Here is a 17,479-nt window from a genome sequence, read left to right as displayed (position 1 = left end):
AAGATGGGGGGGGAGGCGTGAGGGCGCGCATCCCCTCGCCCCCCCACCTCATCCCGCCCCGCGCAGAGCGCTGAGGGCGCGACGCGCGTTCCTTGCTCCGCGCGGGGCGGGGGGAGGCGGGGAGTTGCGCGTCCCCGCGGGCAGCGCGCGCGGCGGCGCGCCGGGGCGGTGACGTCAGGAGACCGAGTGACCAATGGGGAAGCGCTGCCCTCCGGAGCCGAACCATTCGACTTGTGGCGTCCCTGCCCTTCACGCCGAAGGCGCGCCGGAGCCCAACTTTGGCAGAAGCCACCTTAAAACCTCCGCCCGGGACTCCGCCAGCCCCCAAAAACACCCGGCGGGGGGATGAGGAGCGGGGACAAAACGCGCCGGGAGTAGCCCTGCCCGCCCCCCCACCCCCCCTCTTCCCCCCCCCCCCCCACTCCGCACACAGCCCTCCCCTTCTCCTCCCCTCCCTCGGTTAACAAGGCCCCTCTCGCACTACGGGAGCCTTAAAAAAATAAACCCGCCGCCTCCAGCGGTGCCGCGGCGGTGGCCGGGCAGGGCGGCCGGGCGCGGGGGGCGAGCCGGAGAGCCTCGCTCTCTGCCTCCCCGCCGTCGATGATGACCATGACCACGATGGCTGACGGGTTGGACGCGCAGGACTCCTCCAAATCCGCCTTCATGGAGTTCGGGCAGCAGCAGCCGCCGCCGCAGCCGCCGCCGCCGCCCCACTCGCAGCAGAGCTCGCCGGCCATGGCCGGAGCGCACTACCCGCTGCACTGCCTGCACTCCGCCGCCGGCTCGCACCCGCACCACCAGCACCACCACCACAGCTCGCCCTACTCCGGCACCGGCGGCTCCTACAACCACCGCTCTCTCGCCGCCTACCCCTACGTGAGCCACTCGCAGCACAGCCCCTACCTGCAGTCCTACCACACCAGCGGTGCGCCCAGCCAGACGCGGCCGGACGACGCAGGTGAGCGGGGCCCGGCGCTCCGGCCTTCCCCCCCCCCTCGCCTCTTCCCTTCGCCGTGGACCCCCCCTCTCCCCCGGGGCTGGCAGCCCCCAGGCTGCGGGTCCCATCGCTCTGCGGGTCCCATCTCGTGGATGTCCGTGTAACGCTGTTTTTCGCAGGGAGCCGTTGTTTGCGTGCCGCGTGAGGAGGGGCAAGGAGGGGGAAAAGCATTGTTGCAGGTCTCGGGCTGCTGCCTCCTGAACGCCGGGCGATGAGCTGTGTGCAGCCGCGGGGCCCTGGCTCCCAAACCTTCCGCTTTCGTTTTTATTTTTAATAATTATTTTTATTCTTAATGATTTTCCCCCCCGGGTGGGGGGGTGGGGGTGGGTGGGCGCTCGGTGTTATGTGGCGGCTGCGGCCCGGGGGGGGGAGGGCGGCTCGAGGTGGGGGCCGCGGCCGAGCTCCCAGCTGCGGCTTTTCGCTTTGCAGATCAGCAGAAAACAACGGTGATCGAAAACGGCGAGATCAGATTCAATGGGAAAGGGAAAAAGATCCGGAAGCCCCGAACCATTTACTCCAGCCTCCAGCTGCAGGCGTTAAACCACCGCTTCCAGCAGACTCAGTACCTGGCGCTCCCGGAGCGAGCCGAGCTGGCGGCTTCCCTCGGCCTGACCCAGACGCAGGTAATTGCGGCGGCCCCGCACCGCCCGCTGCCCCGGGCCCGGCCCCGCACCGCCGCGCTCGGATCTGTGCGCATCGCGCAGCGCTCCGCTGCCGGAGGAGCCGAGCGGGGCCCTTCCCTCGGCCGTTCCGCTGCCACAATAAAGTGCTGGAGTTGCCTCTCTGTTCGGATGGGAGTGATTGCGGCGCCAGCGCTGCCCGGCTGCACGAGGAGAACAAAGCAGAGGCGCTGGGCCCGGTGCGGGGCTGAGAGCAGGGCCACGCAGAGACCTATAGGCAAAGGGGAAGCGGGAACACGTTAGGAGATACCCGTGAGCTCGATGGCTAATTGCGCCTGGATGGAGAACGCCAACGCGGTGCTCGAACCCGGGCAAAATGCGCGGAGGTGATAAAAGATGCGGGGACCGGAGCGGTTGCGACCGGGCCGGGCCCGCCGCGGCCGCGGGGAGCGGGGCTGAAGGGCCCCGTGCGCTCAGCGGGGAGGCCGGACAGACGGGCTTGGGCCGGGGAAACGATAGCGAGCGACGTCCGCGCTTTGCCGTGGCCAATGGTAGCAGCTGCTTCCAAACAGCGGGTTTGAAATACGCCGCAAACATTAATCACGGGTACGGAGCCGGCGGCCGCACCGGTGGGTGCGTTGCGCGCTGCCTCCCGCGCGCAGGTGTAAGGGCCCGAGCTGACAGCGCAGACAGACGTGGTCCTAACGGCGCATCTGCCGAGCCCACAAGGTCAGGTTCACACTGGGAGCCGCCTTTGTTCGATGTTGAGACCTATAGTTTCATATGTACGTTTGCCTTCTCAGTTGGCAATTACTATGATAACTGAGTCCCGCGGCCCTACCTGGGTGCTGGTCCCAGCCGGGGAGGTAGGACGGGGCCTAGAGCCGTTCCCACAGCCAGCAGTTCTCTGAGAAATGAGGATTTCCATTTCCCGAACAAGAACTTTGCCAATAAAGCTGCTGCACGGCCCCGCTGTGCCCCCCTTCCCCCTCCCCCCATCCCCCCCGAGTACCCGTGCACGCTTTGGGATGAGCGATGCGCGCACGATGCCCTTTGTCCATTGGCTCCTCTCTCCTGGTATCAAACCAGACGGATGCCCGCGGCTGACGACAACCGCCAGGTGATGGTGTCACCCCAAAATTCAGAACGAGGCACCCGAGGAGCGCGCTGACGCCCGCCCCATGCGTGCCGCACCCCATCCCCGGACAGTCCGGGCACCGCTCCCACACCCGTTCCCCCCGCGTTCACACCGCAGCTCTCCTCTCCCGCAACCCCGCGCAGCCCCGGTTCCCGCAGCCCTAACGCTCGCTGCCTTTCGCTTGCAGGTGAAGATCTGGTTCCAGAACAAGCGCTCCAAGTTTAAGAAGCTGCTGAAGCAGGGCAGCAACCCGCACGAGAGCGACCCTCTGCCCGGCTCTGCCGCGCTGTCCCCACGCTCCCCGGCGCTGCCGCCGGTCTGGGACGTTTCGGCGTCTGCCAAGGGGGTCAACATGCCCCCCAACAGCTACATGCCCGGCTATTCCCACTGGTACTCCTCTCCACACCAAGACACAATGCAGAGACCACAGATGATGTGAACTGCCCGAGACAACCCACGGCCCGAGGACGCCCGGCGCGGCCCGGCCCGAGAGGAGCGGAGCGGCGGTGCGGGGGGGGTTCGCCTTTCGTTTGTCTCCTTTTTTTGAAGTAACCTCAGCTATCGCTCTCGGGCAGAACGAGCCACGTCCCACTGCGGCGCGGGGGAGACGCTTCTCTATGTTCACTCGGACCCCGGGGCACCGCCGCCTCTTTTTGTGCGGAGTGCCACGGACTTTTGGCTGACTTCGCCCGCGAGAAGGACCCGAACTGTAGCGGGGCCGTCTCTCTCTGTTCCGTGAGCTATGGACACCGAACGTGAGCTATGGACACCGAGCGGTGGGAGACTGCGAGCTCCCTCATTGTCATTCTCCAAACGCGGACCGGGAGGAAAAATAAATAAATAAAAGTCAGAGAAAAGAAGGGTTAACGAAACGAAGAGAGATTAAAAATAAAATAAAAAGAACTGTTTGCGAATGAAAATGTACCGCGAGCTCGGAGCACGGCCACGCAGCGCGGACTGCACGCGTACGGGGAGCGGCTGCAGCCCGACAGGAACCGCACGGAGTGCCGCACCCTGCGCGCCCCGGAGGACCGACGGCCGGAAAGACGGGCGGACTGACAGGCATGCAGCCGGACTGACAGCCGGACTGACAGACAGCCGGACCCGCGAAGCAGCCCGGCACCCCGCTCCTGCTGCTGGACCTCCCTCCCGAGCGACCTTTCTGTATATATTGTTGAATTTTAGCTGTACATAATACTTTGTATGGTTTGGTCTCCTTTCATATCTAGAGTAAAAGCCACCAAGCGCCCGCCCGCCTCGCGTCTCTCTGCCCCGCAGCCCGGCCCCTGCCCCGCGCCGGGGAAGGGGGAACCTCTGCGAGCACCGCACAGCCGAGCCCGGGGACAGCGGCTCGTCCCGTCCCGGGGCCGCCTCTCCGCCGCTCCCCGCGCGGAGCATCGTGCCGCCCCCGGCCCGGACCCCCCACCCCTCCCCCCAACCTCGAGGGCAGCGCCCACCCCGCGGCGGACGGAGCCCCGCATCCCCCGGCCCCGCGAAGCCGGGACAACCGCTGAGGGAAGCGGCGGCCGCGGGGACGACGGAGCCCTCCGAGCGCTCCGTCTAATGACAGCTACACACAGGCGTGCAAAGGACACTCACTGTAATTAGACACAAAGCAAAGACTACTTACCCAGAGACCCCATCTGGGGGGGGTGGTGTGGTTTTTTTTTTTTGGGTTTGATTTTTTTTTTGCTTTTTTTTTTGCTCTTTTTGTTTTGTTTTGTTTTGTTTTGTTTTTTTGGATCGACATCCCCGCTCCGTCAGTCTTCGGAGTGCTTTAAAGCCGCTCGGTCCTGTCATTTCCTACCATTCGCATTGTTACATTAGGAAAAAGGTTTTCTTTTCTTTTTTTCCCCTTCCCACTGTGAAACTTTGGGTTCAGAGCTCCCCAGGATCAGCCCCGAACAAAGCCTCCAGCTGCAGCGCCATCCAATTTGAGGCAGACATTGGGGACAATTTAAGGTTTTTATCCACAAGAAGGTTTTTTTTCCATTCTCTTAAATGCAGCCATAATTAGAGTAATTTTTCATGTAGCCCGCTGATTACAGCGTTTTTACCGTCAAAGATAATTACCTGTAATTTTCTTCCACTTTTAATACTAAAAAGCCATCTTTATTTAGATTCGGGAACAGGAAAGGCGAAACAAAAGAGGAAAATTATTCTGTTATTCATACACAAATTGCAGAGACGTAGGGCCTAAAATTGAAAATTAACCCAAATTATAATGCTGAAAAGAATGGAAGAGGCTTCAGCGGTACAGCTGCGAGCGGGGCTCCCCGCATTATTCAAATGACACCGCGAGAGCCGCCGCGCACTGACACCGGCGGCGGCCCCGGGTGCTGGGCGAGGGGGGGGAGAGCGGCTCGGGGCACCGGATGCGCTGAGCCGGGCCGGGCCGAACCGGGATGGGCCGGGCTGGGTTGGGATGAGTTGCTTTTAACCCTTCCCTCGCCGGCCCGAGAGAGAGCGCTGAGGGCTGGGGACGCCCCCCGTCCCCCCCCCTGTCCCCCCCGCAATCTCCCTCGAGGGCAGGGTTTTGGGAAACCCAGACGGCGAACGAGCGAAGAAATAAATAATAATAATAAAAAAAGAGCCCAGCGAGCGTAACGCGGTGTGAGAAGCGGCGCGGGCAGGCCGCTCCGCCGGTGGGATGGGGAGCGAGCGACGGCGGGGGCAGAGCCGCGTCCCACCCGCGCGGCTGCAGACTCTCATGAAACAGCGGCATCTATGGACCGAGCGGCAGCACGCCCGCACTCCCGCACGCCCGCCCGCATCCCGGCCCCCGCTCGGCCGCCGTCCTCCGCAGGCGCTGCGCGGGGCCCCTCCACCGCCGCCCCGCGGATGTGCGCGCAGTTCCCTCCCGCCGGCGCTCCGCGCGCGGCTGCGGAGAGCGGCGGAGCCGCGCCGGGGAACCGCGTGGGGAACGGCGGCGGAGCCCCGGGGGGAGGCGGGGACGAAGGAGCGGATCGACCCCCGAGCGCGGAGCCCCACACTTACCGTGCCCGGTGGGTCCGGCAAGGCGCGGGGCTGCGCGCGTACGCCGAGCCCGAGCGGTGCGGGGTATTTTTCTGCGGCTCAGGGCAGAAGCGCTTTCTCTATATTCGTGGTTGAGTGAGCACATCCAGGTGTGAAATTGTTTGCACACCCCGGCACCTCTTATATTGCCAGCAAAATTAGCTGTTATTACTGTCACTGTTTAGTGATGGTTAGCTTGATAAAAAAAAAAAAAAAAACGGCTGTAATCAAGACCTGGCGCATCTTTGCAAATTACAGATAATTGTAAACGTCCAGATTATGATAATAGCATCCTAATCCAGCCCGCGATGTAATTATTACGGAGTGTTACATCTGAAACTGTCCAGTAGGGCTCATTCAGCCATTATTCAGACCCTATTTTTGCACCGCAAATGGGTTGCTGAGTTGAAAATGTACGATTGTAATTTCGCGGGGCACTCAATGAGTAATGGTATAGGGAGAGAGAAACACAAAAGTGAAATGCGAACGGGAGCGATCAAATCAAACTCCGAAGGACAAAAGGGTGTTTGATTCCGAAGGAAGGAGAGGAGCGGGAATTAAGGAAGGAGCGAATCGGCGCTGCGCGGCGGTGCGGGGCCCGGGGGGAGCGGTGCGGGGCGTTAACGGGCGCCGGGGAGCGATGCCGCGGGTCCCGGCCCCGCACTGCGGCTCTGCCCGCGGGGTACGGGTACCGCGCATCCCCTGCCGAGGTGTGGAGCGGCCTTCCGCGCTGCCCCGCATTCCCTGGAGCAGGAGCCAGCGGTCCTCGGGGAAATCAGCGCGAAAGCTGCTAACTGTCATTAATGAAGACCAAAGGGGCCGGCTTAACGGGGCTACCTGCTGCTCGAGGGGTTCGCGCGTTGGGGTGGTCCCCTTTCTCCTCCCCACGCGCTTTTGGGAACCTCGAGGACGGTGGGCGCAGGGCCGCTCAGTGGCTGGAGGTTCAGCGGCCGGAGGGCTCGGCCCTTGCGGCGGGCGGCCTTCCTCCGTGCGGGGATAGATGGAAGCGGTGCGAAGGAAAGGGGAGGTGTGGTCCACGGGCAGCCCGAGCCCCGCAAGGGCGCTGCGTGGTGCGCACCGAGGGGAGAGCAGGGGCTTTCCGGAGCGGAGAGCGGCTCCGCTGCCCTACCCGGACCAGGCAGGGGGCTGCAGAGCACGGGGAGTCCGAGCTCAGGCGGCCCCCCCAGCAGGCAAAGCGACGGTAGCGGGCGGGCGGCCGCGGGTCCGCACCTGGGTGGGAAAGCACGGCGCCGGGGACACGGAGCGGAGCGCGGCCCCACGGACACGCAGACGTCAGGATAAGGGCAGGGGCTCGGCCCCCACCGCCGTGTGAGCGGGCAGTGCGAGGAACAAAGGGCAGATAGAACACAGGGTTTCCCCCCCACCCCGAAAAAAAAAAAAATCATAGTGGGAAGGCGGCTCCGTGCGAGCTCAGCTGTTCTATTTCCACCGCCCCCGTCCGACCCTTCGGGCAGGTCACTGCCCCGCTGCGGGCGGCCGCTCCGAGCTCTGGGAGTAAGAAGGGGGGCTCCCCCCTGCCTTTCCCGAAGCAACACATCTCCGTCCTACAGCCACCCCCCAAACACCTCGGTCTATCAATCGCGTGGCACAAATCACAGGAATCTGTAATCGCTGCCACATGCGCGGTGCCCCCGGGGCGGGCACTGAAAGGGGATGGAGGGGGGATGGAGAGGGCACGGAGTGGGCATGGAGAGGGAGAGGGCGAGGAGCACCCGAGGAACCGCGCTGAGGGTGGGGGGGACCCGGGGATGGGCGAGGGAGGACGTTCTGTGCCGAGGGGTGCGGAGGTGGCGGGGGAGCGCAGCGGGGATCCATGGAGGAGGCTTTTCCCTGGTGCCCACGGCAGTGTGTGTGTGTATGTGTGTGTGTATGTGCGCGTCTGACTGTGTGTGTGTGTCTGTGTCAGGCCCTGCGGCTCAGCCCTGGAGCCGCTCGGCACCCACAGGAATGCGGCTCCTCTCGGCTCCCCGAGCTGCCCCGGCTCCGCATGGAAGTGGCCGCCAGGAAAAGAGAAGGGCGGGGAAGAGAGAGCGAGGGAAGAAAAAAAAAAAAAGAAAAAAAAAAAGAAAAAAAAAGAAGAAGGAGAAAAAAAAACCCAAAAAACAAAAATAAAAACCTCCCAAGACAGCAATCCGCCGAGCCCAAAGACAGCGTCAGACAAAGGACGCTTCATCCCATCCCGTCCCATCCTCTTCCCGGGATCCCTCCGGCCGCCGCCGGGCCCCGGGGCAGGCGCCGGGCACCGGGCACAGCAGCGTCCCCGCCGGCGCTGGGCTGCGCACCTCGAGGGCAGAGGGACAGCGGACGGCCGCGGTGCGATTCCCACCCGGGGCCTCCGCACGGGGCACAGTGCCGGCGCTCCCAGCGCTGCCACCGCCCCCGGGCTCCCGGTAGGGGGTGTGGGGAGAGATGGGGCGGGAGGGGGGGGGTGGAGAAGGAGCGACCGCGGAGGGACCGAGCCGGGGCTGCCACCCCGGAGGGCTGGGGGCAGGAAGCTCGGGGAAAGGGGGAAGCTTTTGGCTGCAGGTTCCAAACAGAATAGTAATAATAAAAAGAACAGTGCTTGACTGGAGCGAATCGAGGAGGTGAAGAAATGGAAAAAGCATTGAAAAAGTCGAGATTTTTTTTTTCATTTAATTTTGATATTTTTTGAAGGAGATGAAAGTTGGCAAAAGAGACAAAGCCGAGCGGCCCCGCAAGTCGCTCCCTAAAAATCCTAAAGCTGGGACAGCCCGCAGAACCCCTGGACAGCCTGCTCCGCCGCACCGCTCCCCCGGCCCCGCCGCATCCCCCTCCCCGCTGCGTGGCACGGACGGGGCAGAGCACCGAGGGGATCTGCTCCCCGCCCTGCCCCGCCGCGCCGGCGATCGGAATCGGGTGGTCGCCGCGCATCCCGAGGCTCCTCCATCTTTCCGCCGTCGCCGTCCCACCCCGCGGGGCCCGGAGATGTCCCGCTCCGTGGGATCGGCTCCCGCAGCCCGGTGACCGCGGCCGTGTGCGCGGAGATACAGCGGTAGCCGAGAGAATCCCTGCGATGGAGGATCCCGAGGGAACGCGGGGCCTTCGTTTTGCCCTTCTCTCCCCTCCGGCCCCACAAAGCTCCTCTCCGTCCGCATCGGGGCTTGGCTTTTTTTTTTTTTTTTTTTTTTTTCAAAAGGGGTAATTTGGGAACGCGTCTCGTGGTCGAAATAATTTTATTTTATTCAGAATATACAGTTTAATTCCTCTATCTACAATTATTTACAAGGGTTAAAATAAACATTGAAAAAAAGTCTCTGGAAAAGTTGAGGTCATAGATTTCAAGGCACCATTGACAGTGTCCACAGCTGAGCCGAAAAATGTCCGTACGGTATAAAAAAGGGTTCCTTTGAAATGCAATAAGTTACATGCACAAGCTTTACACATTTTAAACTCTTTTTTTTTCCTTGCCGTTTGTTTCGTTTCCCTTTAAAAATCCCCCATACGCATTCCTTTCGTTATTATTCCTTAACAGTAAAACACAGGAGTCCGGGGAGCGGAATACAAAAGAAGCAGAAGGGTTTCGGCCCTCAGTAGATCGTCCCGGAGGGCAGCGCCAAGGGGTGCTGTAGGGAGCCGTGGGGCTGCAGGTGGGAGCCGAGGGGGCTGGCGGAGGGGTACCAGGCCGAGGGGCTCTCCAGGTAGCTGCCGGGGGATGGGTTGGCGGCGGGCGGGTGCCCGTGCCCGTGGTGGTTGAGGGAGCGCGATGAGCCCTGAGGTTCCCACACCGCCGGCGACTGCGGGGAGTTGCATGCCATGGGGTCGCTGGAGCTGGGGCTGTGCTCCGGGGGCATCTCCCCGTTCTTCATGATCTTCTTGATCTTGGATCTTTTGTTCTGGAACCAGATTTTCACCTGCGAGAGGGGCAGAGAGGAGGGAAACCCACACGTGTCAGGGTCGGGCGCGGGCAGCGGGGGATCACCGCGGGACCCCCCCACCCCGCAGCGCCCCGAGCCGCGTACCTGCGTCTGCGTGAGTCCCAGCGAGGCGGCCAGCTCGGCTCGCTCGGGCAGGGCGAGGTACTGGGTCTTCTGGAACCTCCTCTGCAACGCCGCCAGCTGAAAGCTGGAATAAATAGTCCGCGGTTTGCGCACTTTCTTTGGCTTGCCGTTCACCATCCTCACCTCGGGCTCCGCCACCTCCTTCTCTGCACGGGCGCAAGGGCGGGAGAGAGACACACACACGCAGACGTTAAGGCGCGGGCCGGGCGACGGCGCCGTCCCGACGGGCCCCCGCGGCTCTCCCCCCCCCACCCCCCCCGGGGCCCGCTCCCTCCCTGCCCGCCGGGCTCCCCACGGGGAGGCCGCTGCAGGAGCCCCACGCGCGGCCCCGGCTCCCCGTGTTCCGCCGGGAGGGGAAGGGAAGGGCTCGGCCCCGACAGCGCTCGCCCCTCCGCAGCGCTCCGGTACCGCACCGCGCCCCGAGCTCCGGCTCGGCCGCTCTCGTTTCATGCCAAGCGCCGGGCGCTCGTCGTGCTCTCGCTGTTTCCTCACTTCTTCATCCCCACCTATCCTCCTTTTTATTTTTTAAACTATTTTCCTTTTCTTACGAAGAAGCGACGCAGAGCGCTAAAATCGCGGCGCTCTCTGGCACCCCCCCCCTCCCCTTTCCCGGCCCCGATCCGCTCCCCCTCCCTCCCCGAGCAGGGAAGGGAGCTCTCCTCGGCTCCGCAACGCACCACGAGCCGCCCGTGCCCCCGTCCCGGAGCCCTTTCCGACGGCCTTTGCTCTGCGAAAAGCGCACGTTCCACTTCTTAAAAACTTTTTTTCTTCCCTTTATAAAATCTAAATGTTTCTCTTTTTTTTTTTTTTTTGCTCATTATTTTCTATCGTTTGTTTATTGTTATTTTTCTTCTTTCCTCGTCCCCGCGTCCCTCACCCCGCTCTCACCTGGCTGCCCCGCGGAGCTTTGTCCGCGGCCGTAGGCGCCGCCGTACTGGTGGTAGGGGCTGCCGTAGCCGTAGTCCGCGTAGGCTTTGGCGGGGTAGGTGCCTGCGGAGCCGTTCATGCCGTACTGGTACTGGTAGGGGTTGAGCGCTTTGCCGTAGGAAGCCGAGGTAGGCGAGCAGTAGCCGTGCGGGGCCGCCCCCGTCGGGCTGTAGTAGTCAGAATCCGTAGCAGAGGACTCGGGTAAAGTGGGAGATTCCTGGGACGGGTGATGCATGGCTGCGGCGCTCTGGAAAGGCGGCTGGAAGTCGGAGGACCTGATGCTGGGGACCCTTCTGTCAAACACTGCTGTCATAGCGCGGATCGCCGGGCTCAGGCGGACATGGCCGGGGGAGGCGGCTCGGCGCGGCGGCTGCGGCAGACTGCTGGCTGGGGCGCAGCATAGGCTTGGTTAAATCCTTAATTGCGCTCTTACGCACAGCAGGGTGGATCGGGTTCCATTGGCCAGAGCAATCGGGAGCAGCGACACCCTAACTCGTCCAACTAGTTTAGCACAACAAAGCTTCGGCTTTAAAAAAAAAAAAAAAAAAAAAACAGGGAAAAAAAAAAAGAAGTCCCATTCAGGCTCTTTTCAAGTGAATACCGACAGCAACGTCCTAACCGTACAGCGCTGACCGAGCGGCTCCGGGGTGGGGGACGACACCCTGACCCCCCCAGCAGGGTCCCCCACGAGCCTCGGAGCACCGTGCTCGGGGTCTGGGGGGGTCCCGTGGGGCTCCACGTTTTCGTGTTTATGAAAGCTCCCGGTTCGCACCGAAACACACGGAAAGGGGGAGAGCGGGGGGGGGGGGGTGCGTGTCTGAGGGGGGGGGGGAAGCTGAGCGCTGTCATAAATTCCAGGGCACTGCACTCCGACACGTCCGGACAGGACGCTGCCGTCTGAGCGCGGGGAGGAGAGGAGCTGCGATTTGGGATTTGGGGACTGGAACAGCAGCACCAGAACTTCGCTCTTGTTCTATTCCGAGTCAAAGCAGAGAGAAAAAGTGTTCGATATCCAAATAGAAAAGGAAAAATCCCAACCCCCAAATTATTTTTCTACGCCATCCGCAGCCGCTGCAGTCCCATCCGAGACCCCCCGTACTCGCGGGTTTCCAGCCCCCCACGCCTCCCGCCCCGAACCCGATTTTCCCGACTTTCCGCTGTTTTTTTTTTTCTTTCCCCCAGCGGTTTTTATTTAACACATCCGGTGGGGAGAGCGCGTTTTCAGAAGCAGCCGGCCCCTGCTTTCCTCCCCACAATGCTCGCTTTGTTCCCGGCACACGCTCCCCGCGCCCCGCCGGGGCCCCGCGCCCGCTGCGCCATTTCGGGCCGGGCCGGGCCGGGCCGGGGGCCCCGCGTTCACCCACGCTCGGTCCCGGAGCGCGGCCGTGCCCGTGACAATAGCGCCACGCTGCGGCCATGAGCGGGAGCGGCTCCGCTCTACCTGCGGCCCCCCCGCCCCGCCGCCGCCGCCGCCGCCGCCGCCGCCGCCGCCCGCCCCCTCCGGGCCCAGACTGAGCGGCGGCGGCGGGCGCGGAGCCGGGCGGCCCCGCCAGCGCTGTCCCCGCAGGGCACGGAGAGCGGAGCGCGGGAGCCGCCGCCGGACAACGCGGCGATTGTTCCCGCCCGCGCCGGGGAGATGCCGCGGAGGCGGCGCGGGGGAAGGCCGGGAGCGGGGCGCCGAACCCCGGCCCCGAGTGGAGGGCTCGCAGCTCGCCGCGGGACGGGGCCGGGCTGCGGGCGCTGTCCCCCGGCACCGCCCTTCCCGTGGCGGCGTGGGAGCTCCCCGAGGCTCGGTGCCCCCCGCATGGGAACCCGAGGGGCTCTCGGAGCGTTTCCGTCCCCGTGCGCCCCTCGGGGCTTTGTTTGCAGCCAACGAGAGACATGTTTCAGATGAAGCCTGTCAGACTTTTGGATGCGATCTTTCAATTGTTCAGAGAAAATCTTTCACTTTCTGGAGAAAATATTCTAGCTCGGGCACAAAGTTTTTTTTTTTTTTTTTTTCTTTTCTTTTTTTATTTTTTTTTTCTGGAAACTGTATTTCCATGGAAATTGCTGGCAAAGAATGAAAGGAATTCTCTCTCTCTCTCTCCCCCCCCCCCCCTTTAAAAAAAAAAAAAAAAAACCTCCAACAGTGGAAACATGGATTAACTCATGTTTTACAGCAGCAGAAAATGGAGATCTCCCAAGAACTTGGACAACGGAGGGCTTCCTTGCAGTGCACCGCCCCAGGCTTAGTGCTCTGTACCTGGGGGCAGTTCCTAAGCGAGAGGCCTAGGGGCTGAACGTCCTCACGTCTTGCCTGAGGTTGGGAACAAGTGCGGTCTGCTTCAAAGCAAAAATCTGTGTTCAGTGCTGGGAAGGGGGAGATGCACACAGTGAAGAGGGGCAGAGAGTGGCACAGGGCTGTGGTGAAAGGAGAGAATCCTGGAAAGGATTTGGGGGGAAAAATAAAAGAGATTCAGGGGCACGGAGGAGAAATAAACCTGGCAGAAAATCCAGGTAGAGCACGGGACTTTCTGCTGCAGTTTCAGCATTGTGGGACCAGGGGGAAAGGGGCACCCAGATACCCCAGTTCTGTCTTTGGAGAACTCGTGGCCCTCTGAGGACAGGATCTGTTAGGTTCATGTGGGTGTCAAGTGCAGGGGGGGGCAGTTCCTGCCCTCCTATTTCCATCGCGTGCCGGGCTCTGCCTGCAGATATTTCCCCCAATTCCCTGCCCTGAAGGCAGCCTGCTCGCTGCCACCTGGGCATGGCTGCTGCTGGCTGACTGTGGTCTGGGCTTGCTGGGCTCAGCCTGTCCTGAACCTTATGCTGGACACAAAAAACACAGCCTAGGGAATCCCTTGTTCCAAGGGAACACTCTGAAAGTTGTGTCTGTGACTGGCCCAAGAGCTGACACGAGGAGCTTATGCTCCCACCTGCTGCCCCCAAATGGTGGTTCAGCTTGGCACATTTAGACCCCTTTATATAGGAAAGCAGACATCGTTTGGTCTGGGTGGCAAAGCAAGGCCCATCCAGAGGCCTCTTCCCACCTCCAGCCTTGTCTCACACCATGGGGTAAGGCCGCTGACCTCCCTGAGGCCATGGAGGCCAGCAGGGAAGCTCCCAAGATGATGAGCCGTGAAGAGTGGAGGGATGAGCAGAGGGAGACTGAGGTGCTGCCCACAGCTCTGAGGCCTGCAGGAGGAAGGACTCCAGGAAATCCGGTGTCCTGCGGGGCTGGACAGCTGGGCTGGGTGACTGCAATGATCTTTTCAGGCCTTAAAATTTATTGCTGCAGCTTTCAGCTTCAGGCAGCCGCAGGCAGTTATCCCTTGAGGAGGAGGAGGGCTGATTCATCTCTGCTTATTCTCGCCGCCTGTCACTTCTCCTTCAGCCATAACTCACTCCTCGGCTTCAGACAGGAGCAGGGCTGCTGCTCTGTGGGACTTCAGATGGTTAGATAAATCCCTTTGCATCGCAGTGCCATAGGAATGCTTTCCCAGGTCACTGACATGCCCGTTAAAAGATGACTGATCAAAGCACCCGAGCTTCCCAGGGCTGCCATCCCCTTCACTCTGCTGTCGCTGGAGCAGAGCAGGGCATGTTTGCTGGCAGAGGGCTTTTGAGAGACCCACAGCTCTTGGATCTTCCCTTGAAACCCTGGGAACGAAGTGTACCATTGTCATTTTGCTCTTTAAACTTGTTATCTGGCAGAGGTCAACCAAATTTGTATAGTTTAGGCCCGGACAAGACCGGGGATGATGGCAGTGTTTGGCGAAGCTCCCAGGATGGTTAGTGCTAGGTTCAAAGGCAATCAGCACAAATCAGGCAGCATTACAGCTTACAAATCAGTGCAGTGATAAAGCACAGCAGTGAGGCTGCTCAGGAGGCGAGCATGAGAAGTGGCATTCGACAAGGGCGCAGGTTAAAGATCAAAACAGCAAAATCACGCCTCTTTTTGTGCCTCTCCTTCTCTTATTTCTTTAAATAAGTAAATGTGTGTGAGACTATCTCTATGATTGCAGTTTTGGGGCTTATATTATTTCATCTCCTTCCAGAACTTTTGCAGCCTTCCCCTCTGCCTGCAGCGGGGAGCAGCCCTGCGGGGACAGTGGCTGTCAGTGTGGTGCTCAGCGTGGTGCTGGTGCTGCCCGCTCCAGGGGCCTGGGGAGGGCACCGCCGTAGCCATAAGCACAGCGGAAAAGACTTTCCTTTCTCTGCTCTCCCTGCCTGAATTACATCTTTGTCCCTGCAAGAGGCCCCGCTGGAAGAAACATCAGGATGCCCTGCTTTAACACTCGCTTTACATTCTTGTGAAGATGTTCATTTATTGGAAAAATGGAGGTTATTTTCTTCTTCAGCTCAGATTTCTTCATCATGATGCTCTCTAGCTGGTGACTGAAAAATAGCTCTTGGGGCTGTGTCATTTGTGCTTCTGTGAGCCCGCTAGTTCTTTTCTTATTAGGAAAATGCCTTGGCATGGGACAGAGAAAATAAGGTGTTTTTCTTAAGAATCATTCCCTATTTTGAGGCAGGCAAGTACTGTGCAGAAAAGTACCACCTGGATGAACACCTACAGAAGGATTTTAATCAAAGGCCTTTAGCTGAAAATGCATTTGGACAAGGAATAGGACACATTTTATCTTTTTTTTCTTTCTTTCTTCTTACAAAAAGGGTAAATCAACCTTCGGAAAAAAAACAGAGGGTTATGGTGGCTCCTTCTTGACACATACTTTCATGTGGAGATGGACTGCTCTTCCAGGTCAGGTCTTTGGAGCAAGAAGATGATGGAAGAACAACACAGAAATTAGTAAATAAGGTTGTATGGCTTATTTAGAGCAAATGACTCCTGTTCTCCTTTCTGGCTGTTATGGTTTTATGATTTTGGTACTGGTATTCCACATCATAACATCATGCAGTGCATCTGGAGTTAAGGAGTTAATATTCCAGCTCCGTGGACCATCGATAGTTCCAGGTATGCCTGTCTCAGAAGAGAAGAACTCCATTCCCCAGAGGACTTTGCGATGCTTTGCGTTCTTACGTGTTTACGCTCAGAGGGAAAGATAAAAACTGTCTGCAGTCACGGGACCTTTCTTCTTCCCTTCGGGACCGAGCTCGGCAGTGGGTGTTTGTTGCAGCCGTCCGCCTTCAGCGTTAGCGTAAGGCCTTCGGTTTATCGGACACTCTCTCTCTTGCTCATTTTATTTGATTCATTTGCCTCAATTCCAATTATATTATATTATATTGTGTTATTTTCCTTTCTGATATCTTATTTAGTAAATTAGCTTTCCTCCTCAGATCGTTGCCGCTGTTCTGTTCCTGGGCCCATCTCCCTTCTCCTTTTTCCCTTTTCCCCCTTCCCCTTCCCCGGGGTGTGGGCCCGTGGGTCCCCTGCCTCAATTGTCACGGTACCGGGTCAAACCGTCCCGCAAACCGTTGACAATTTTTGGCGCCCAACGTGGGGCTCGACTAGCTGCCTTAGCCGGACAGAGACATACTTTTAGAGTGAATCTCTGTCTTTGTTAGGAAGCTTATCTGTACTGCAGGTCCTGTACGGCAAAACACGACCTTGAAGTCCAGGCGTACTGCCAGTTCTTCTGGGATATTTGTAAACTTTTCGGGTGCTGCCAGCTTGTTTGAGTAAAAGAAAAAAAAAATGTTTTTACTGTTTCTGTTAAAACTGCCCTTACAGGGATTGTATTTCATTGCTTTTTCCCTTTTAATGCTCAAAACGTACTGGAACTTGGTTAAGCTTGCCAGTCTGATCTATGGAGCCTGGTCCCTATATGAAAAACTAAAAGCAGTGATGGAGGTACCTACCAGATACCTGGGCACCCCGGCTAATGTAACAGACGATACCATGTTAACAAACCAAACAATATTTGAATGGGTGTCCAGGTTCTCGTCTCAGTTCCTTATGGATTTTCAAGATTACAGCTTAGGGACTATGTTATTGATTGGGATATCAGTCCTCCTGAATGTACTCTTTGTAATAGGATTTTACATCGTGTGGAGGAAGCTTTTCCCACATACAGAGAATGTTGAATGGCAGGGAAAGTGGAGAGTTTTAGGAAAGAAATTAGAAGCATGGGGTCCCCCGGTGCCATGGGATTTTACTCCTGAACACTTGCAGGATCCTGAGGAGCTAGGCCTGTATCTGAGTAATGGGTGTTGCGGCTCAGGAAGATCTGAGGTGGAACAGCTTATCTGGGGCTTGGCTTATGCTTACCGAGGCATATATACTGTTCTGGAGAGAGAGAGTGTCCAAACTGAGGCTCAGACCAAAGAGGAAAACCTCCCAAGTACATCTGACCAGCCAAAGGAAGCACCGGTATCAAAGTCAGTTGCCCCGGTAGAAGGCCAGAAATGGAAACGTGTGTCCTCACGTCTAGAACGCAAAGAAGAGGTGGCGAAAGAAGAGGAAGATCCAGGCGAGGGGGGGTCCTCAACACCACCACCACCAAGAAAGGCAACAAAGAAAAGTGAGAGGCATGGACATAGTGATGATGAGGATGATGAGAGAGTCAAAGTTACCACGTTTCGTCGACCCATGAAAATGTCTGAGATCCAAGGCTCAAGAAAGGAGTTTATTCGACGTCCGGATGAGAGTATTGTCACTTGGTTGCTTCGGTGTTGGGACAACGGGGCCAACAGCGTGTCCCTCGACAGTAACGAAGCTCGCCAACTAGGAAACATTGCCCGTGACCCAGCTGTCGACAGAGGGATCAGCCGGTATATGGATGGAATTGCCAGCCTCTGG

The 17,479-nt window shown here is 59.3% G+C and overlaps 2 protein-coding genes across 2 annotated transcripts; one reads left to right on the top strand and one right to left on the bottom strand.

Annotated features, from left to right (window-relative positions):
• Positions 1–577: 577 nt before the first annotated feature.
• On the top strand, positions 578–3,578 carry DLX6 (distal-less homeobox 6). Its single transcript, XM_065731556.1, has 3 exons — positions 578–958; positions 1,427–1,620; positions 2,943–3,578. The coding sequence occupies exons 1-3, from the start codon at positions 601–603 to the stop codon at positions 3,192–3,194; spliced, it is 804 nt and encodes a 267-aa protein (XP_065587628.1). The 5' UTR covers positions 578–600; the 3' UTR covers positions 3,195–3,578.
• A 4,982-nt stretch (positions 3,579–8,560) lies between these two features.
• On the bottom strand, positions 8,561–11,105 carry DLX5 (distal-less homeobox 5). Its single transcript, XM_065731555.1, has 3 exons — positions 10,699–11,105; positions 9,772–9,956; positions 8,561–9,663 (listed from the first exon to the last, which is right to left on the bottom strand). Exons 1-3 carry the CDS (start codon positions 11,048–11,050, stop codon positions 9,340–9,342), a joined length of 861 nt encoding a protein of 286 aa, XP_065587627.1. The 5' UTR covers positions 11,051–11,105; the 3' UTR covers positions 8,561–9,339.
• Between the last annotated feature and the right edge of the window lie 6,374 nt (positions 11,106–17,479).

The sequence above is a fragment of the Cyrtonyx montezumae genome, unplaced genomic scaffold (genome assembly GCF_038088225.1).
Source record: "Cyrtonyx montezumae isolate F1298 unplaced genomic scaffold, pur_monq_1.0 scaffold_14, whole genome shotgun sequence".
NCBI lineage: Eukaryota > Metazoa > Chordata > Aves > Galliformes > Odontophoridae > Cyrtonyx > Cyrtonyx montezumae.
Note: the sequence above shows the minus strand (reverse complement) of the source record. Positions and strands in the feature narration are given on the sequence as shown.